This window comes from Anomaloglossus baeobatrachus, chromosome 1, assembly GCF_048569485.1.
Source record: "Anomaloglossus baeobatrachus isolate aAnoBae1 chromosome 1, aAnoBae1.hap1, whole genome shotgun sequence".
NCBI classification, from domain to species: domain Eukaryota; kingdom Metazoa; phylum Chordata; class Amphibia; order Anura; family Aromobatidae; genus Anomaloglossus; species Anomaloglossus baeobatrachus.
This window is the reverse complement of record NC_134353.1, coordinates 693,096,275-693,119,590: the sequence shown is the minus strand read 5'-3', so window position 1 is coordinate 693,119,590 and position 23,316 is coordinate 693,096,275. Positions and strand designations below refer to the sequence as shown.

The window sequence follows — 23,316 nt, the reverse complement described above, 5'->3', positions numbered from 1 at the left end:
TGGCCCTCACTGAGATCATTCAAAGATCAAAGTGCTGCGGAATATGTTGGCGCTATATAAATAAACTTTATTATTATTATTATCATTCGGGAAGGTTTTGAAAAATCCCTCACCTTCAAAGACAAAATGGATTTCCTTAATCCTAAGTTTCCAACTATTGCCACATTTTATTCCACACCGAAAATCCATAACAGTTTCTACTTCCCGTAAGGCTCTATGCAGGGGTATCCCCAAAGGGCAGTTCTTCCATTTAAGAAGGAGCTGCTCTTCCCTTCATGATTTCCATCAGCAAGCAAGGATCCTAAGGGATAGGTTTAGAGACAGGGACTATCCAGAACGGGTGATTAATGCAGCCTATGAATCTGCCCGTGACCAAAATAGGGTAGCACTACTAACCCCACACTCTAGATTCGAGTCTGAAGTTATCACCAGATTGATTGGCTCATATGATGACTAGAGTTGAGCGCGGTTTGTGGTTCGTGGTTCTCCAGTTCGCGGTTCGAGTGATTTTTGGGGCTGTTCTAGATCGAACTAGAACTCGAGCTTTTTGCTAAAGCTCGATAGTTCTAGTTACGTTCGAGAACGGTTCTAGCAGCAAAAAGCCAAGCTAATTACTAGCTGGCTTTCCGCTGTAATAGTGTAAGTCACTCTGTGACTCACACTATTATGAAATTTCAGCGTATAGTGTGCGGGAACAGCGCATTCAGATCACTGCTGCTGGGATAATGGCAATCGCCATTTTTTTTTCCTTGTCTTCCTTCCCTAAGCGCGCGCGTGTAGTGGGGCGGGCCAGCATGTCAGCCAATCCCAGACACACACACAGCTAAGTGGACTTTTAGCCAGTGAAGCAACGGCATGTGTGATAGGATGTCCATGTCACATGTCCCTGCATTGTAAAAATGGGTATCTGCCCGTCCGGACGCCATTATCTCTTCTGCGTCTGGGTGTCAGTCACCGCTGGCGTAGCTCCTGTCTCCGATACTGCTGTGTACGCTCTACAGACAGCGCTATACAGAATAGGGATAGAAGTTTCTATTAGCCCTTGTAAGGGCTAATAACAGCAGGCTCAGAGCCATAGGTGACAGTCAGGTCCGTGGAAACAGATTTTAACAGCTACAGAAGATAACAGCGTCTGTGTAGCTAAGCTCAGGGACTTCCTCGCTGCATTTCCCCATTAGGAGGAATAGAAAGTGAGACTTCCTTTCCTGTACACTGATCCACAACCCTGCCACTGTACCCTCCTGCCCTTTGCACACTCAAGCTCATTGTTACTAAGCCATTATACTAGCAAACACTGAGTAAACTTAGTGGCATCCTAAAAGTGGCTGTTGAACTTCCATTATTGTCCCACTTGTGCAAAGCTATTTGCAGCACCACTGCATTGCACACTCAAGCTCATTGTTACTAAGCCATTATACTAGCAAACACTGAGTAAACTTAGTGGCATCCTAAAAGTGGCTGTTGGACTTCCATTATTGTCCCACTGGTGCAAAGCTATTTGCAGCACCACTGCACTGCACACTCAAGCTCATTGTTACTAAGCCATTATACTAGCAAACACTGAGTAAACTTAGTGGCATCCAAAAAGTGGCTTTTGTACTCCATTTGTGCCCCACTGGTGCCAAGCTATTTCTAGCACCTCTGCATGACACCCTCCTACTCTGTTTTTAATAAGCTATAATGATAGCAAAAAATGCTGCCAGTTAGTGGCATCCAAAAAGTGGTTGTTGTACTCCATTTGTGCCCCACTGGCACGTAGCTATTTCTAGCACCTCTGCATGACACCCTCCTGCTCTGTTTTTAATAAGCTGTAATAATAGCAAAAAATGCTGCCAGTTAGTGGCATCCAAAAAGTGGTTGTTGTACTCCATTTGTGCCCCACTAGTGCCAAGCTATTTCTAGCACCTCTGCATGACACCCTCCTGCTCTGTTTTTAATAAGCTATAATAATAGCAAAAAATTCTGCCAGTTAGTGGCATCCAAAAAGTGGTTGTTGTACTCCATTTGTGCCCCACTGGTGCCAAGCTATTTCTAGCACCTCTGCATGACACCCTCCTGCTCTGTTTTTAATAAGCTATAATAATAGCAAAAAATGCTGCCAGTTAGTAGCATCCAAAAAGTGGCTGTTGTACTCCATTTGTGCCTCAATGGTGCCAAGCTATTTCTAACCCCTCTGCATGCCACCCTCCTGCACATTTTGCAACGCTATTTTTATAGCAAACTCAGGGAATTCCTTGCTGCATTTCTTCATTAGGAGTGATAGAAAGTGAGGCTTCCTTTACTGTCCTGATACACACAGAACACGGCCACTGTACCCACCTGCCCACTTTTGCCACGCTATTTAATTTGCCCAAAGAGCTGACACTTTATCTGCCATCCTAAAATTGTCTGGAATACTAAGTTATTGTTCCTTTGCTGCCAAGCAAGGTACAACATATGTGCATTCTACACTCCTTTCCATTTGTGGAACGCAATAATTAACTGCAGGTAGTCCAGCCAATCTTTCACGAAGGTGCAGGCGTGGATATAATGTTTCCTTCATCCAATGGTGGTTCTCTCGATGTCTGACAGCTCAACAATACCATCTGTTTGCACTTAAAAAACAAGTGACGACCTGCCAATCACACTCCCGCTTACGGGTAACGGGGTGGAAGTTCAGTGTGAAAAAGCATGTGTGACTGCTGTCCCCACAGTCACAGAGGATGAAGAGCACGCAGATGCACGTGATGGGGCAGGCAGTGGTTGCACAGCCCCGCTAGGCCGCATTGTAGCACAGTGAAATTCCCTTTGCGACTTATGCTTCATTTTAAGTCTTGTATTTGGTGGGATCCCCAGTATGCAGCAAAACCACGGAACATGAAAAGCACTATTTGCAGTTGGGTTCATAAATGATTGTTTCACTTTCCCAAAACAAACAATAAGAACCATGCATTAAATTGAAATAACAATAGAACAATCTATTCAGTTGCCTACTGCTTGCTAAGCCCTCTGCGTAGCAGCAGTAATTGTGTGTTTGTGTGTGTTTGTGTGTGTGTGTGTGTGTGCGAAGACAACTTACTAGTGGCGCATCACAAGAGCTTCCCAGTTATCTACCTAAACATAGACAAAACACATCACCCACCCTGAATACCCTTGTTATCATCTGCCTTATCTGTGAGGCTTCAGCTAACAGTGTGAATGCAAACCACACAGCTCTGCAACACAGTAATGTAAATCTTGAAAAGCAACATTCAATGCAAACATGTGTCGCTGTCCCTCTATGATTTAAACTGTACGTGACAATTTGACATTGCAGAGGCAGCAAGAGTGATTGTCTATATAGTCGTCCTACCCAGAACAGATATGTGTTTTCATAATAAAACAAAGTGTTGCGTGCACGCATTACTGTCTGGGCACAGCCTACCATACCCGGGTACTGTGATGTCCAGTTGCCATAAATACAGACTTTATGCTCCTATCATGGTTATCAGTATAGACAGCACCGGAAGAATGTTGGTCTGTGGCACAGTATGCTGCTCACTGGCATTACGGTACTCCTCACCAAACTCCAAAATGACTCCCCTCACAATTGAACGAAGTGTTTCTGCGGTTGCTCCTTCCTGTGTGCCGATTTACCCCAGCCGCAGCCTAACTCCAGTGTTTCGGCAACTGAGTATGCTCTGCCTGACTGTGTCATTCCTGAGGCAAAGTCTTAATTTTGGGCTACCGCACATGCTCGTTTGGACTGTGCCTGAGTCATTCTGCGACCTGCGGCTCAACACACTTACACAGGGCCCTGGTGCTTGACTCACTCTCGGGAGGCCACTAAAACTAACTGCACCCAACATCAGCCCCAGGTGTCCCCTTACACTGCAGTGGCGGTCCCCACTGACCGCAATACCGAGAGTGGCGTCACGAAAATACATATAAAGAAGCAACCTAAGTGTGACCAGACTCTTCCTCCACATGGAGTACCTGAAGGTAATGCACCAACACAACACCTGTGGGGCTTCCCACTGACTGAGAAAAGCCTCTTTGCACAGGTACTTGCACTCCGTGCTGGGTCTAAGTCCTGTGTTGTGCCTAGACAGCATGCTGAAGCGGATAGTCTTTTTTTCAGAAACTGTATTTCATGCTACTGAGCATGCTCAGGCACTTACTGCATCAGAGGCTAGGTCGGGTAATGAACTCTTTGGCCCTGCCCCTGATGTGGGGGGCCCATATAGATCACAGGGCATCAGGTGTCCTGACAATTTGGCCAGGCCACTCCCAACAGGCTTGCAGAGGCCCGCCCCTATGACTTGTCACCTCATTGTTGTTGGTCAGACGATGACTGTTGAGGTGTTTTGGTTGTGGCAGCCATGAGGTCATCATTCAAGTGGTGGTTCAAAATAGGACGCTAGTTATGCCGCTCATGACGTGTCACTCTGCTTTTGTCTCCAGGAGGTGCATTGTGGTCCACCCTGGTTTGGGGCGGACCCAGGTTATAAAAGGGGCTGGAGCCAACAAGAAGGTGCCCAGTCTTCTATTATGCTCCGAAAGAGCACACCTCCATTTGTTGAACCCATTGCGGCTTTAGGCCAGAGGTAGGCAGGGATAGGTCATCGATGCAGGCCGCCACCATAGTTGGTAACGCAGAATGTTTAAGAACAGCTCCTGTCCTACCAGTCCTGCTAGTGCAGCCCAGTGGCATAAACAGGCCTGCTGCTGCTGATGCGCCTGCTGTCCACAGGTGTGTCCCCTACGCACACGGACAGCGTAACCAATGGCCCCTGTGTTGTTAACAGGGAGTTCCGGGGCTGGGTGGTCGTGTGGACCCTGTCTTGCTAACAGGGCTCCAAGTCTCCAGATCCGAGTTGTGTCTAACTCGATTCAGGCTACTATTTGTTTGAGAGTCAACCTGCTCTGTATCCTCCACCTAACCTTCCAGTTGCCAACCTCTCCTTTTCCATCTGTGAGCACGGTGGACACCGAATGGCGATTGGGATATCTACCTTTCTCTTTCTTTTCTTCTTAATATTTTTTATATAGCGGTAACATAGTATATACCACCTTATCCAAATCTGCCAGTCCCACCATACCAGATGTTGTTTCTTCAGCAAATGTTAATGTTGCTTAACCACCAAACCCACGGACACAAACTGTTTTACCCTTTCCAACACACCTGTTCCCCTTTCCACCAGCATCTGTCCTTTTTCAACTCAGTTTGTATATGACCAAAAATGCAACTCTGCAGAGACACCGTACTCAACGCCGTCTCAGCACAGCAGCCAGCCCTCAGTCCCTCAGATGTGGACAAGTAAGACCATTTCCTCCTATCGATGAAAAAGCGTTGAGATTCACTCTGTGCACCACTGGTGTTTAGTGGAAAAGCAGATGTAAGATTGCGTAACACCTTCTGCTGACAGTCCTGCATACGTGCGTCCCTTTCTATGGCAGGAGTTATTTCGCAAAATTTTGTGTTGTACCGGGGATCTAACAGTGTGGCAACTCAGTAGTCAGCATGACTTGGAATTCGTACAATCCGAGGGTCATGTTGTAGGTAGTGCAGCAATAAGGCGCTCATGTGTCTTGAGCATCCAGGAGTACCAAGTCCTTGGTGTGTTGGTGGCGGAGAGGTGAGAATCGTGCCTCCTTTCTCTACCCTCTCCCCACAACCTCGCACAACCATAATGTGAGCAAGCTCTCACTAATCTGCTGAGTCTTCCATGCCCATCGCCAGTTCGTCCTCCATTTCTTCCTGGGCTCCTGCACCTTCCTCAACTGTTTTGCTGATACAATGCTCCCTTGATAATCCCTCTCCCCCACCATACCATGACTGCCGCCAAGGTGCCGCTGACCGTCTGGACCTTGTAGATCTTGTTATCCCTTCCGCATATGACTCCTCCAGTACTTCCTCCCTTCCTCTTGGACCAACACCTGACTCCGAATAATAATTACAGTGTGCTCCATCATGTAGATGACCAAAATTGTCACGCTGAGAATGTCATCGCCAGTGTTAAACATCTGCGTCGACATTTGTAAACTGTCTAGAACGGTGCATATGTCCTTGATCTGACACCACTCCAGCAGCGTGATCTGCACCACCTCTGGATCAAGTTAGTCCAGGGTATACGTCATAACGTATTTCAGCTGGGCTCTGTGGTGCTGCCACAGACGCTGCAACATGTGCAGATTCAAATTCCTGCGTGTTGGAACATTGCATTTCTGACGTTTACCCGCCAGACCTTAAGACTTCAGGAGCGATGAAAGTTGTTGAGTTACTAGGTGCGAATGATGGAAGTGAGCACATAGTGAGCGTGCCCGCTGTACAAGGCCATGTAGGCCGGGATGTTGTTTTAAAAATTGCTGGAGAATCAGATTAAACACGTGAGCCATACAAGTCACGTGTGTCACATTGGCCTGACGAAGGCACGCTGCCATGTTTGCATCATTGCCGCACACGGCTGTTAAGTCAGCACCGTAGTCCACTACGTCAATTTGTACTCCTGTCGCAAGGTGACGTGTTCCTTTCGTGCATAGTGCTGATGATGGGAGAGGAGTCGACGCCAGCGGCGCAGGTGGACGCAGGTTTACTCACCCACTGGGCTGCGTTACCTTGACATATGCAGAACCAATGGCTGAATGCAGGTGGTGGGTATCTCACAGATGAAGTACCATCATTCAGCTACAACCAATGGGAAGACACAACACCCCTCCTGTCTGAAGACCACTGCCAGAGATAGCTATGAACCTCTGGTTACTGTTACCCCCAGTTTAGTTTTATGACTTTGTGTGCTTGTTACCTGACTACTTTTCCTGCTTGCTGTTTAGGTACCTCATTGGCCGATTTGCATTTCACCTCTGCTTGTTTTCTGATTAAGTCCTGTCCCTCCCATTCTGTTCCTCTTCCTCAATTAATGTTTTGACCCTGCATGACTACTATTCTCTGGAACTGCAGCCTTCCACAGGTATTGATCACCTTGGGCCCTGTGTAATTCAAAATCACTGTATAGGGGTTAAAGGGTTTCAGGGTTCTGAGGGTCCAGCTTGGTGAGTGGGTTCCCTATAGCCTATCCTTTACAGCCCGTCTGAGTGTGTCGATCCAGGCAGGCGTTACACCGTGCCCTCGACAGAAGGACATGTAGGCCGGGATAGTGTTTTAAAAATTGCTGGAGATTCGGATTCAACACGTGAGCCATACAATGCACGTGTGTCACATTTCCCTGAAGAAGGGCCGCAGACTGTTTAGCATCATTGTCGCACCCGGCATTCCCTGGCTGCTGGTTGAGTGGAGACAACCATTGATGAAACTCGGTCTCATTCTACAGAGCTAACCGTCCACAACTCCTCAGCGGTGTCTCACATTTCTCCTACATTTCAAAGTAAACATTTGACCGCCTGATGGCCTTGAGCTCTGCTGCCAGCATAATAAGGAGGTGTGTGGGATTCCTTGGGTGCAGTTACAAGGAAGGGTGGCATGACCACACAGGGTTTGGGCTGAGGTGCAGGAACAACACGAGGTTGATGAGTCAGAAACAGTGGAGGAACTTGTACATACAGAGGAAGGATTGAAACACACAACTCGTGGGGATGGAAAGACTTGTACAGCAGACACTTCTCCATCTATCACCATAGTTACCCAGTTCCCAGTCAGCGACATGTAACGCCCCTGTCCATGCTTACTGGGCCAAGTATCTGTGGTGAAATGCACCCTGTCACACAGAGTTTCTCAAATAAGCGGTGATATTTGGTGCGACATGCTGGTGTAGCGCGGGCATGCCTTTGTTGGAGAAGGAGTGGCGCCTGGGCATTGGCTCTTGGGGCACTGCGATGGGCATAAGGTCTTGAAAATCCTCGGTTAAAAAGGTTGGAAAGGCAGCATTTTAGCAGCCAACAGTTTGCAGATGCTGAAAGTCAACCTCTAAGTCATGTCATGCCCATGTCATGCCCTTCTAAAAGCATGTAAAACACAGCAAGGGGACTCCAACCACAGTTCCAAAAATTGAAAAATTGGTCCACACACACCCCACTTGACTGGCATCAGTTGACCCCCATTTTCAAGCTTACAAAGATGCTTTGCATGAAGCACTATCCAAAATGCGCGTGCCTTTCGCCTCCCCTGGCTGACCCAGGGGAAGAAAAGTCCTCTGAGAGCCATGACTTGTTCATCTTGGTTCTTTTTTCAAAAGCGAGGGGACTCCAACCACAGTCTCCCTCATTTCAACTAATTGGGCCACACACACCCCACTTGACTGGCATCAGTTGACCCCCATTTTCAAGATGAAAAAGATGCTTTGCATGAAGCACTATCCAAAATACGTGTGCCTTTCGCCTCCCCTGGCTGACCCAGGTGAAGAAAATTCCTCTGAGAGCCATGACTTGTTCATCTTTGTTCTTTTTTCAAAAGCTAGGGGACTCCAACCACAGTCTCCCTCGTTTCCACTAATTGGGCCACACACACCCCACTTGACTGGCATCAGTTGACCCCCATTTTCAAGATGAAAAAGATGCTTTGCATGAAGCACTCTCAAAAATACGCGTGCCTTTTGCCTCCCCTGGATGACCCAGGGGAAGAAAAGTCCTCTGTGACCCATGACTTCCTCATATTGGTGAACGTTAGTATTTCCACATTCTAAGTGGACAGACGCGTGTGGTTATCTGTCAGCACACCCCCAGCAGCACTGAAGACACGTTCCGAGAGAACGCTGGCTGCGGGACACGACAAGATCCCCAAGGCATATGTGGCAAGCTCAGGCAATTTATCCAGATTGGAAGCCTAAAATGAGCAAGGCTCAAGTTGCACAGTAATGGCATCGATGTTCCCCTGCATATACCCATATATCTGTGTTTCCTCCTCTTTTTCCTTGTCTAGCTCTTTTGTTTTCGCATGAGTATATGTCCTTGTCACTTTCCCATGTGTTTGTGTTGTGTTGTGAGTTGTTTGTCACTTTTTGGACACCTTTGAGGGTGTTTTCTAGGTGTTTTTATGTGTTTGTGATTGCCTCCCACTGTTTCCTATGGGTTTGAGCGGTTCGCCGAACCGGTTCACCGAACTTGAACGAGACCTCCGTTCGGCGGACCGAACTCGAGCCGAACCGCGACCGGTTCGCTCATCTCTAATGATGACCAGAATGACAAAATGATGCATATCCCAAGACGACATTGGGGCATTCTTAGATCGGACCAAACATCAGCGAGTTCATCACCCCATATCCTAGTGTTACCTATAGGAGGGGGAGGACAATTAAGGATTATGTGGTACATAGCCACGTTGTGTCAGGTAAATCTTCAGGCACATGGCTTGATAGAATGCCTATTCGCACATTCAGATGTGGAACTTGAAAATTCTTCCCTTACAAAGAACAGGGTAAGACTTTCTCCAACTTGCATTCTGGAAGAGAGTTCTATATTAAGGATTTTTGAGAACTGCCGGACTGAGGGACTGGTATATAGATGCACATGTACATGCCCTCTAAAGTACATTGGTAAGACCAAGCGATAATTTAGCATACGAATAGGGGAGCATTTAGGTGATATTGTACATAAACACGATACGCCGATAGCTAGACATGTGAATATCTATGGTGAGTTATAGATTTTCTATTTACATGACCATTGTGCTATTTGGATCTATCATTAAATCCACTGAATTTCCCCTGATGAACCCCTAAAATATAGGGGGGGGGGAAATGCGTCGGAATCTTCTCTAGATGATCCCAGCAGATAAGTTATTCCTTGCTGGGATCTTGATTTATCTATTTAGGCCTTCAGTTTAGTGGTATTGATATTTGTGCTTCAACCTTGCTTTTCCTTACTCGGCCTCTAGGATAAATTATTCTGGGTAGCTGGGTAGTGGTCACCATTCATTTTTATGGAAACCATTTTGAATCTACAATACTGACCTGAGATGATTTGGCACTATTTATTTCTTCCTTGGTGGTGGTTGCCTATCTTGGCAACAACAGTAATTGAGGGATAGAACAGGGACAGCCGGCGAAGAGCGGGGGGTACCCCAAAACAGTATTGTGCACCTCTGCTGGTAAGTAGGCAAAAGAGAGGGAACAGATAGTCCCCTGGTAGAACATTTATGCCACTACCATCTAGAAAGTTGGCTACTATGCCTGTCGGCTGATATTAAAACAATATTCCACTACCCACTCACTAGCTGTTTTGCCCTCTGTTGCACTCACCTCACATGACCTTGTCTGAATTGTTGTGGACATTTTCAAAGCTACACACTTTTTTATAATTATCTTTTAATCATTCAAGTAATAAAAACTGTTTGTAGGAGTTTCTTCTTTGGTCTTTAAAATGATTGTACAATAGTGTTATCAGTTCTGGTGTCATTGGTCCTAAAATGAAAATAAGGAGATTGCTGACAAATTGGTATAGCTCTAAAGGTAAGAGCTTTCTGTTAAGCCCGCTTTACACGCTTCAATATATCTCACAATCCGTCGTTGGGGTCAAGTTGTAAGTGACGCACATCCGGCATCGTTTGTGAGGTATCTGCGTGTGACACCTAAGTGCGATCAGGATTGAACGCAAAACCGTTGATCGCAAACACATCATATCTTTGTCTAGAATTGAACGTTTTGTTGCACGAACTTAGTCAATTGAAACGTGTGACATCCCTCATACGATTTTGATGTCTGTGGCTATGTGCGCAGGTGTGCGCTCTGCACCGCAGCTTAAAAAAGGTCTGCTTCAGAGCGCAGCTGAAAAGCTGCGTTCTGAAGCGCCTCCCAATGTCTGTCATTCACTAATCTCTGTAAGTCGGTCACTATCTCTGTCCCTCTCTCTCTGTCCATGTCAGTCTATCCCTCTTACCCCCTCTCTCATACTCATTGATCCCCGATCCCCGGCGTGGCGCTGCACGGCATTCACACTGCTCCGACGGCTTTTACTATTTTGAAAAAGCCGGCCGCTCATTAAACAATCTCGTATTCCCTGCTTTCCCCGCCCACCGGCGCCTATGATTGGTTGCAGTGAGACACGCCCCCACGCTGAGTGACAGGTGTCTCACTGCACCCAAACACAGCAGCCGGTGGGCGTGTCTATGTGCAGTGAAATAAATAATTAAATAATTAAAAAAAACGGCGTGCGGTCCCCCCAATTTTAAAACCAGCCAGATAAAGCCATACGGCTGAAGGCTGGTATTCTCAGGATGGGGAGCTCCACGTTATGGGGAGCCCCCCAGCCTAACAATATCAGCCAACAGCCGCCCAGAATTGCCGCATACATTATATGTGACAGTTCTGGGACTGTACCCGGCTCTTCCCGATTTGCCCTGGTGCGTTGGCAAATCGGGTTAATAAGGAGTTATTGGCAGCCCATAGCTGTCACTAAATCCTAGATTAATCATGTCAGGCGTCTCCCCGAGAAACCTTCCATGATTAATCTGTAAGTGACAGTAAATAAACACACACACCCGAAAAAATCCTTTATTAGAAATAAAAAACACAAACATACCCTGGTTCACCACTTTAATAAGCCCGAAAAAGCCCTCCATGTCCGGCATAATCCACGGACCTCCAGCGTCGCCTCCAGCTCTGCTGCATGGAGGTGACCGGAGCTGCTGAAGACACCGCCGCTCCGGTCACCTCCACGCAGCAACTGAAGACAGCTGCGCGATCAGCTGAGCTGTCACTGAGGTTACCCGCTGTCACTGGAAACAGCGGTGGCCGCGAGTGACCTCACTGACAGCTCAGCTGATTGCGCTACTCACCTTAGTTGCTGCATGGAGCTGACCGGAGCGGCGGTGAGTAGCGCGATCAGCTGACCTGTCACTGAGGTTACCCGCGACCACCGCTGCATCCACCGCTGGATCCAGGTAACCTCAGTGACAGCTCAGCTGATTGCGCGGCTGTCTTCAGTTGCTGCGTGGAGGTGACAGGAGCTGCGGTATCTTCAGCAGCTCCGGTCACCTCCATGCGGCAGAGATGGAGGCGACGCTGGAGGTCCGTGGATTACGCCGGACATGGAGGGCTTTTTCGGGCTTATTAAAGTGGTGAACCAGGGAATGTGTTAGTGTTTTTTATTTGTAATAAAGGATTTTTTCGTGTGTGTGTGTTTATTTACTGTCACTTACAGATTAATCATGGAAGGTATCTCGGGGAGACGCCTGACATGATTAATCTAGGATTTAGTGGCCGCTATGGGCTGCCAATAACTCCTTATTACCCTGATTTGCCAGCGCACCAGGGCAAATCGGGAAGAGCCGGGTACAGTCCCAGCACTGTCGCATATAATGTATGCGGCAATTCTGGGCGACTGTTGGCTGATATTGTTAGGCTGGGGGGCTCCCCATAACGTGGAGCTCCCCATCCTGGGAATACCAGCCTTCAGCCGTATGGCTTTATCTGTCTGGTTTTAAAATTGGGGGGGACCGCACGCCGTTTTTTTTAATTATTTAATTATTTATTTCACTGCACAGTATAGACACGCCCACCGGCTGCTGTGATTGGGTGCAGTGAGACACCTGTCACTCAGCGTGGGGGCGTGTCTCACTGCAACCAATCATAGGTGCCGGTGGGCGGGGAAAGCAGGGAATACGCGATTGTTTAATGGGCGGCTGGCTTTTTCAAAATAGTAAAAGCCGCCGGAGCAGTGTGAATGCCGTGCAGCGCCGCGCTGGGGATCGGGGATCAGTGAGTATATGTATGAGAGAGGGCTGCTCAATTCAGTTACTCAGGGGATTAGCGGTCACCGGTGAGCCCTTCACTGGTGACCGCTAATCAGGACGCGACACAGACAGAGCCGCAGCATGACAATGAAGTCGGGTGAAGTTAACCCGAGTTCATTCTGATCGTGCGGCTCTGTCTGTGTCTGCTGTCATCTCCCATTCAGCTCTGCTACATGGCTGTCTGTGTCTGCTGTCAGCGGCCATGTAGCAGAGCTGAATGGCAGATGACATAGTAAAAACGCATCCCTACACATTACACACGCTTGGCAAGTCAATAAATTTAAAAAAAAAAAAAGGGTGCCCAATGCATACATCACAGAACACATGATCTAGGATCGCACACAAAATTGATCAATTTAACATAGACTACTAACGCACGTGTGACAGCAAATGAACGACCTACATGCGATCTCATAAGATCCCGTATGCAACTTGGGCGTGTCACATCGCAAATGCGATTGTACAACTAATTGCAACGTGTAAAGCAGGCTTTAGAATGTCTAAATTCTCCCCTAGTCTGCCTACAGACTGCGAAAATCCTACAAATGACTAATTTAATATTGAGTTTGTATAATGTCATGGATTGTCAAAATGTTTGTTATATGTACAAATGTGTCACATATAAGTACTGTGCAAAAGTTTAAGGCAGACGTGGAAAAAATGCTGCAAAATTAAAATGCTTTAAAAAATACACTGTGTGCAGAATTATTAGGCAAATGAGTATTTTGATCACATGATACTTTTTATACATGTTGTCCTACTCCAAGCTGTATAGGCTTGAGAGTCAACTACCAATTAAGTAAATCAGGTGATGTGCATCTCCGTAATGAGGAGGGGGTCTGGTGTAATGACATCAACACCCTATAAAGGTGTGTTTAATTATTAGACAACTTCCTTTCTTTTAGCAAAATGGGTAAGGCTAAGTTCACACACTGCGTTTTTTTGACGCTGCGTTTTTGTGCGTTTTTGGCAGCTAAAAACGCACAAAAACGCACCCGCGTCAAAAAACGCATGCGTTTTTACTGCGATTTGGTGCGTTTTTGGGCTGCGTTTTGCTGCGTTTTTGATCTCTGCGTTTTGCTGCGTTTTTCCAATGCATTGCATGGGGGGAAAACGCAGAAAAACGCAGGAAAGAATTGACATGTCCATTTTTTTTTTAAGCTCAAAAACGCAGCTTAAAAAAAAAGTTGTGTGCGGACAGCAAAAATGAAAACTCATAGACTTTGCTGGGGAAGCAAAGTCATGCAGTTTTGAGGCCAAAAACGCACCTGAAAAACGCTCAAAAACGCCGCGAAAAACGCACTGTGCGCACATAGCCTAAGAAGAGACATTTGACGGGCTCTAAAAAGTCCAAAATTGTGAGATGTGTTGAAGAGGAATGCAGCAATCTTGAAATTGGCAAACTTTTGAAGCGTGATCACCGAAAAATCAAGCGTTTCATGGCAAATAGCTAACAGGGTGTCAAAAAGCTTGTTGGGCAAAAAGGTGCAATATAACTGCCCATGAATTGAGATAAATCAAGCATGAAGCTGCCAAGATGCCATTTGCCACCACTTTGGCCATATTTCAGAGCTGCAATGTTACTGGAGTATTAAAAAGCACAAGGTGTGCCATACTCAGAGACATGGCCAAGGTAAGGAAGGCTGAAAAATGACCACCTTTGAACAAGAAACATAAGATAAAACATCAAGACTGGGCCAAGAAATATCTTAAGATTGATTTTTCAAAGGTTTTATGGACTGATGAAATGAGAGTGACTCTTGATGGGCCAGATGGATGGGCCAGAGGCTGGATCTGTAAAGGGCAGAGAGCTCCACTCCGACTCAGATGCCCGCAAGGTGGAGGTGGGGTACTGGTATGGGCTGGTATCATCAAAGATGAACTTGTGGGACCTTTTTGGGTTGAGGATGGAGTGAAGCTCAACTCCCAAACCTACTGACAGTTTCTGGAAGACAACTTCTTCAAGCAGTGGTACAGGAAGAAGTCGGTATGGTTCAAGAAAAACATGATTTTCATGCAGGACAATGCTCCATCACATGCATCCAACTACTCCACAGCATAGCTGGCCAGTAAAGGTCTAAAAGATGAAAAAATAATGACATGGCCCCCTTGTTCACCTGATCTGAACCCCATGTGGTCCCTCATAAAATGTGAGATCTACACGGAGGGAAAACAGTACACGTCTTGGAACAGTGTGTGGTAAGCTGTGGTGGCTGCTGCATGTAATGTTGATCGTAAACAAATCAAGCAACTGACAGAATCTATGGATGGTAGGCTGTTGGGTGTCATCATAAAGAAATGTAGCTATATTGGTCACTAATTTTTTGGGGTTTTGTTTTTGCATGTCAGAAATGTTTATTTCTAAATTTTGTGCAGTTATATTGGTTTACCTGGTGAAAATAAACAAGTGAGATGGAAATATATTTGGTTTTTATTAAGTTGCCTAATAATTCTGCACAGTAATAGTTACCTGCACAAACAGATATCCTCCTAAGATTGCCAAATCTAAAAAAACCCACTCCAACTTCCAAAAATATTAAACTTTGATATTTATGAGTCTTTTGGGTTGATTGAGAACATAGTTGTTGATCAATAATAAAAAAAAATCTTCAATCCTTTAAAATACAACTTGCCTAATAATTCTGCACACGGTGTAGAAGTGTTTATAGTACCTAGTTATTAATTAACAAAATGAAAAGTGAATGAACAAAAGAGACATCTAAATCAAATTAATAATTGCTGTTACTACCACTGCTTTTATAATGGCATCAAAACATCAATTCTTTTGGGTATAATTGCACAGTTTTGTAATGAACCTGGCAGGAAAGTTGTTGAAGTGCAACGCAGAGGGATAACCAGGGAAGATGTAAAGAAAGGCCCTGGCAATAGGGAGAGGTGTCAACACCTCACACTCACCTGTGGCTGATCCCTGCCTTCCCTAACATCCCTAGATGGATCCTTCCCTCCGTCCCCCATCACATGCCTAGGCCCTTGCTGACTCTGAATTTACCCTGTCTACGGTGTTGGCCAGCAGGATAAGAATCCCACTATTAAAATAAAACAACACAAAGGAAGGTAAGACAAATGGGTGGGGAAAGACATAGCAAAAAGCACTTCTTAATTTCTTCAGCAGGAGACTTTGCAGCTGCAACTGAAATTACACCACAACTATACAGAGATGAGCTCTTTCAACGTGGTCAATATAGAGGATATTTATCACGGCATGGAGTAAAGTGAGGAGTGGATATGTATAGTAGAAGGGCGTGATGGCAAAATGCTGTGGCTGTAATTAAGGGCATTTTTCCACTTGCGTTCCGCTTCCGATGCAGGAGCATCGGAAGCGATATGCTAATGACCCTCTGCTGCGGTGTCAGCCGAGGGTCATGCAACTGTGATGCGATCTTGCGATCACATCATAGGAGCGGAGAAGATGGAGGGAGCACTTTCTCCCCATCTCCTCCGCTGTCTGTCTCTGCATACACCGCACTGCAGTTGCATAACATCCGAGTGCAGTGCGATTTTACATACACGTGAGCCGAGACTCATGCATGCTGCGATTGCACTGAGAGCCCAATTCGTGTGGAGAAAAAACGAGACTGAGGAAACTGTCTCATTGTTTAACACTGGTGCGAGTGCAATCCAATTTTTTATTGGATCGCATTCGCACCAGGAAATCGCAGATGGAAAAGCGTCCTAAAGGGTACTTTGCATGCTGCGACATCACTAGCCGATGATAGCGATGCCAAGCACGATAGTATCCGCCCCCGTCGCACATGCGATATCTTGTGATAGCTGCCATAGCGAACATTATCGCTACGGCAGCTTCACACTCACTTACCTGTACTGCGACGTTGCTCTGGCCGGCGATCCACCTCCTTCCTAAGGGGACGGGTCGTGCGGCGTCACAGCGACGTCACACGGCAGGCGGCCAATAGAAGCGGAGGGGCGAAGATGAGCGGGACGTAAACATCCCGCCCACCTCCTTCCTTCCGCATAGCCGGTGGAGGCAGGTAAGGAGATGTTCCTTGCTCCTGCGGCTTCACACACAGAGATGTGTGCTGCCGCAGGAACGAGGAACAACATCGTACCTCCTATTGGTGCGACATTATGGAAATGACCGACGCTACACAGATCACCGATTTTCGATGCTATTGCGATAGTTTATCGGTGCATCTAGGCTTTACACGTTGCAACGTCGTTACTGGCGCCGGATGTGCGTCACTTTCGATTTTACCCTGACGATATCGCAGTAGCGATGTCGCAACGTGCAAAGTGCCCCTAAGGCTAAGAGTAATCTCAACCAGCAGGGAAAAATTCCTTAACCCTTTCAGCATAAAGAGAAAGTAAATCCACTCCATTACAAGGTATAACTTGTGGACATGACATACTCATGACACATACATCTTGTAGAACTAGTAACATCTGTAGATTTTGGATTGTGCAAAGACTTCTGTTTTTTCACATAATCCCAGACAGACTATATAATGATGAGATTAGGGGCTCTGTGGGGCCATGTAATAATGTCCAAGAGTCCTTATTCTTCTTTATACTGAAGATAGTTTTTAAAGGGAACCTGTCACCAGTTTTTGACCCTATAAACAAATGCCACCACTTTTAACTGTTTTTTGCAGCATTCCACAAACATGTCTATTAGCACCTGACTCCCCCTGTATACCCCCAAAATACCATTTGATATGCTCCTACACTGTATGCAAATTAAAGTTGTCTGGTTCGATGGACTTCCTTGCTGCTGCATCTGTCCCTCCTCTCTGCTGCTAATCATATCCTCCTGCTTTGATGGACGTGGCTAACACATCCAAAAAAGAATTTGGATTTGCACCGCCTGAAAAATCGTGCAAATGCCTCAATAGCAACACTGAAAACAAAAAAAGAAAAAAGGAGCGCGTGTAAACCTGCACTGGTCTAATTTCAATATGTGGCAAGCTAATGCATATATAACCAAAAATGGCACATTGTAAAATTTATACAACCAAGGACCTCAAAATCAAGTGCAAAATAGCTTTAATCATTGTGCAAAATATCATAAAAACAATTAAAACATTTCATAGAGAATAAGACACACATGATGCAATTACAGATAGTACTGCAATATATATGAATAATACAAATAACCTTGACTCCTCAAATCAATAATGCACAGGAAATATATGCAGATTAAGCTCCAATAAGGGTGAAAATCATTTTCAATAAAATGCACAGTGCAGAGAGAATGTCACAATAACATTATACATGCTGAAAAAAACCCTTATAATCAACTCAATGATCTAATACATACAACCAGTGTAAACATACACAGCCAAGTTGAGGGTAGAAGACACAAAATACTAAACAGCAATGTATGTCCTCAGACAGCTCTACATGCACATGTGCATAATGAATAGACCAAATAGAGCACCCAAAAGACTGAGAATAAAGAGGAGAAAAAATACCGCGGTCCACACCCATGGATGAAGGACCATAGGGGACCAGTATGGGGGAACATAGGAGCCTAGGATGGGAGACATTATTAAATAATGGGGGCCTGGATATGCAACATTATTAAATAAAGGGGGCCAGGATGGAGAACATTATGAAATGAAGGGAACCAGGATTATTCTAAGCAACTGCCTAGCACTCTGAAAATGAAAATGGTGGAGGCTCACAAAGCTGGAGAAGGCTATAAGAAAATAGCTAAGTGTTTTCTAGTTGCCCTGTCCTCAGTTCAAAATGTAATTAAGAAATGGCAGTTAACAGCAACAGTGGAGGTCAAGATAAGGTCTGGAAGACTGAGCAAAAATTCTGTGAAAGCTGCTCATAGGATTGCTACAGAGGCAAATCAGAACTCCTGCTTGACTGCAAAAGGCCTTTAGGAAAAGGTTCTCTTATATCACCTGGGGAAGACAACATACTGGTTGTCGAAACGCATTGTGGCATATAAGGTTTGGGTAATTTTTTAAAAAATCCTTTGGTCTCTTTTCCTTATTAGTGCTCCACCAGACTGACTTCTTTTGTTTCTTGTATACATTCCCTTGTTGGGAAGCTTGGCAGGAGCTGCATAGAGGAAGGAGATCACTCAGTTGATTTGGAACTCCCTCTGCTGGACACCGGGTGTAACAACTTGGAGACCACAGGATCTGTGGTGACGCAGCCCTGTGTGTGATCACATGATTCTGGATGATCGTTTTCCAGCAGCAGCGCTTGACAGAGGACTGCAGAAATCTCTCCACGTTAATTAGGCCAACACTGGGGTTGTGCGGGGGGTTCACAACCTGTTTAGGTGAGCAGCGAATTTTAATCCTTCAGCATCAATTACCTCATAGGTGCTCCTCATTGCGCTCCCTTTTTGTTTTTTCTTTTAGGAAAATTTGGCAGACTCTGGAGTTATGGTCCATTGTACTACTATTATTGGAAGTGTCATCAGAAGAAAACCTCTCCTGGGTCCTCACCCTAAAATTCAGTGTCAGAAGTATGCAAAAGAACATCTAAACAAGCCTGATGCATTTTGGAAACCATTGCTGTGGACCAATGAGGTTAAAATAGAACTCTTTAGCCAAATTGATCAAAAAGTAAGTGTGGTGAAAAAAGGGAACAGAATTTCATGAAAAGAATATCTCACCAACCATTAAGCGGGATGGATCAATTATGCTTTGGGGTTGTGTTGCAGCCAATGACACAGGGAACATTTCACAGGTAAAGGGAAGGGGAAGAATGAATTCAATGAAATTTCAACAAGTTCTTGATGCAAACATCATACCATCTATAAAAAAAGCTGAAGTTGAAAAAAATGATGTCTTCTGCAGATGGATACTGATACTAAACACGTCAAAATCCATAATAGACAACCTCAAAAGGCGCAAGCTGAAGGTTGTACAATGGGCCTCGCGATTCTCTGAAATCAAAATCATTGAAAATCTGTAGGTAGACCTCAAAAGAGCAGTGCATGCAAGATAACCCAGGAATCTCACACAACTGGAAGACTTTTCCAAGGAAGAATGGATGAAAATCCCTCAAACAAGAATTGAAAGACAGTATGTGTCATATAGATTGGTAGAGGTCCCACACTTTTCATTATTTGTGCTACAGCGTCCCTTATTTTAACTCGTCTGCTCTTCCCAGCAGCCCATATTTCAGCACGATTGCGCAGTAAGTTTGCAACGCAGATTTCTCATTAGATGTTTAGTGATACTCCACTATCTATAACCCCTCTGCAACCTTCAGCCAAGAGCAAACATGCAGCATCCTTAACCGGCAGCAACACAAAGTTTCACATCCTACCATTTAGACAACCTGTTAAGAAATATTATGTACACAACAAGACATAAAAAAGATACTTTACCGAACAAATAAAACACTGATCAGTTTCTTTGATAGCTTAATTTTTTAGGGATGAGCGACCACGGACTGAAAGTTCAAAGTTCGTACTGAACATTCACTTCTGAACGGATGTCCGTGAGACTGTTTAGGTTTGCTAGCTGAATAAAGCTTGTGAAAGGCTGCAGCACAGCTAATCAACAAGCTTTTAGGCTGTGGGCACTTCCGGAGCCATCACAGCCATGCCAAGTCTTGGCATGGCTGTAATTCCCGGGCTCACCACTTGACCTGGCCTATGTAAAGGTTGGATTAAGGGTTGCACTGCCATTTTGTATTCTGATCTGGGTGCAGTGAAGAGTGCCCTAACACTGGCTGTTTTAATTAGCTCTAATACCACCTGGTGCACTACTGATCTAATACCGCCTGGCACAATGTTAGTCTAATACGGCCTGGTGCACTACTGCTTTAATTTAGCCTCATGGCAAATAGCCGTAAGACCAGCTGCTTTAATACCGCCTGGTGCAAACAGCTCGAATATAGCCTGGTGCGCTACTGATCTAATACCGCCTGGTACTATACTGCGGTAATACCGGCTGCTTTAATCATTTCTAATACCACCTGGTGCAAACAGCTCAAATATAGTTTGGTGCACTACTGCTCTAATACCACCTGCTGAAATAGTGGCTTAATCAGCTCTAAGACCGCCTGGTGCAAACAGATCGAATATAACCTGGTTCACTACTGCTCTAATACCACCTGATGCAATACTGGTCTAATTCGACCTGGTGCAATACTGCTCTAATATGGCCTAGTGCAAACAGCTGAAATATCGGTTGCTTTAATCAGCTCTAATACCGCCTGGTGCAATGCTGGTCTAATATGGTCTGGTGCAATACCACCCTAATAAGGCCTGGTGTAAACAGTTGTAATACCAGCTGGTTTAATTGGCTCTAATACCACTTGGTGCAGTACAGCTCTAATATGACCTGGCACAAACAGCTATAATACAGACTTTGTAGGGGCCTTTTTGAAAATTGCTGCTCTGTGGGGGAACCCTAACAATCTTGACTTAGTGGGTAAACTGGGAATACAGGCTCTGTAGGGGCCTTTTTGAGAATTGTTGGTCTGTGGGGGAACTTTTAACAATCTTGATTGGGTGGGTAAACTGGGAAATTAGGCTCTGTAAGGCCCTTTTGAGAATAGTTTCTTTGTGGGGGAACGCTTACAATCTTGACTGTGTGGGTGAATTGGGAATGTAGGCTATGTAAGGGCAGTTTTGAGAATTGTTACACTGTTAGAAAACTCTGAAATCAGTCTCTGTTGGGACACTTAAAATTTGTAATTTTTTTATTTACTTCATATGTAACCATGATTGCGAAGGTGATAGAACCCATTTAAGCCATTTCCCTATCCAAATTTCTTTGTAGAGCAATTGTCATGCTCTTACCCGCATTTTGCTTCCTTGTGCAGCCCCCTAGCTCTTATTATGACCATTTTACAGCACACAAGTTTCGGTCTCCATTGAATAATATGGGGTTCGACATCCAGGTTCAAGTTCAGGTCAAGTTTTGGTCCTGAATCAAACTTTTTTTTTAAAGTCCGGTCGAACTCGGCAAACCCGAACATCCATGGGTCCACTCATCACATCCACACTATCATTTATACCCCTATATGGGGACTGGATGGTCCAGATCACCCCCTTATGTAATGGCAGAAGCCAGCACCACCAAGAGTCCCATTTGCTCCATGTACACCGCAGAAATAAATCTAGGTTGCATCAATACCTCAATCATTCCACCAGTGGCTCTCTATAATGGGTAAATGGACCCTTAAAGATGCTTCACAACAGCTATTTAAGTTGAAAGCATCTTTATGTACCTGGTAACCATTATCCAAGCTTTATTACATTTCTCCATATTATACACATGCTAGATATAAGACATTCTACTCTCAACATTAGTTTTCTCCAAAAATGCAACAAGCAGATACATTTTCCAAGGAACTGGACTTATCTCTACAGGACAGCAGTATCTTTACTTGGTTGTATCTTGTCTTGAGCTTAATGCTGGCACATGGTGAGATAGCTATATTTATAAAGTGAGTCAACAAGCATAAAGTAGAACACAGTATGTTATGCTGAATTATCACTTTATCATTAATAATTATAATAATAATAGTAATTTTAATAATGATAATATTTATATTATTGTTGAAATAAAACATATTAGAAAACTAAAGTACTTTGGCTAATGAGGAATGAAATGATATTTATCTGGCTACATATTGGTAATGATAGAAATAACTATTAGTACTTACCATTATAGAAAAAACAAAAGCGACAATGTTTATTGGGTAAGCCGGACAAAAGCAGGAAAATATAGAAAGGATCAGGTAATTGCTGGGCATAGGACCGTGAGGGGATCCATCTTCTGTGTTAGTTTCCGGGCTTTCTTCTAAAGCCCTTTTGATTTCTGGATTGCATGGAGTTTGAGACATGGAAAATTTCAGTGTTTAGAAATTGGTCTATCCAGAAAAGTTCAGCTGTGCAGTTTGAGGCTTAGGGGCGGCTGTGTAACCCAAGTTAGGAGTTCAAGGAAGAAGTGATCTCATTTCGGCTGATGCCTGATCAGCAAAGGAGCAGAAGCCAGGCTATAAGTACATGAAGTCAAGACATGCACATAGGCGTGAGTGAAATGCCGATCAGACAGGCCTGTCACGTTGAATCATTGGTGATGCTTGATGGCTCATACAGATATATTGTAACAGAAGTTTTCAATAAATGTTATTACAAATTGATTATTGTAATTAGTATGTTTCATTTAAAATCTTAATCTTTGGTTGTACAATTTGTATATTGTTTGTATAGCTATATCGAATAGAAAATGAAAAAAAAATGAAATTGTGAACACCTTTATTTTCAAGACTAGACAGTACTTAGTTTGCATATCCGCATCATAAGCAGTTATCATCATTTCAGTTATCAAGATAAGTGATAATTAGCAGATTGCTAGGGAAATGACTGATGGGAAGCTACTGATCCAGAAAATGAAACCTTTAAATACATTGTTGTTCACACAGGTCACACATTACTTCAATCATTGTTTATGGGACTACAACAGTCCATTAGTCAATGAATGCAGCTATGCAAAGCATATGTGGCCATTATCTATTGTGATGGGACAGTTTAGGATTTCTAGAGCTTTCAGTGGGTGAGACTTCCAATAATCAGCAAGTAACCACACATCCTCTGTATAGATGATAACTTAAAGGGAATCTGTCAGCAGGTTTATTCTACCTCATATGAGAGGAGCATGATGTAGGCAAGGAGATTCTGAATGCAATGGTGAATCACTTAGATAACT

At 44.7% G+C, this 23,316-nt stretch overlaps 1 protein-coding gene across 1 annotated transcript in view; it reads right to left on the bottom strand.

Moving 5' to 3' along the window:
• TMEM233 (transmembrane protein 233) overlaps positions 1-22,602 on the bottom strand; it is a 186,394-nt gene extending 163,792 nt beyond the window's left edge. Inside the window, exon 1 of the mRNA XM_075341744.1 lies at positions 22,271-22,602. Coding sequence (XP_075197859.1) covers positions 22,271-22,450 — 180 coding nt within the window. The 5' untranslated portion in view covers positions 22,451-22,602. The remainder of the gene's footprint in view (positions 1-22,270) is intronic.
• Between the last annotated feature and the right edge of the window lie 714 nt (positions 22,603-23,316).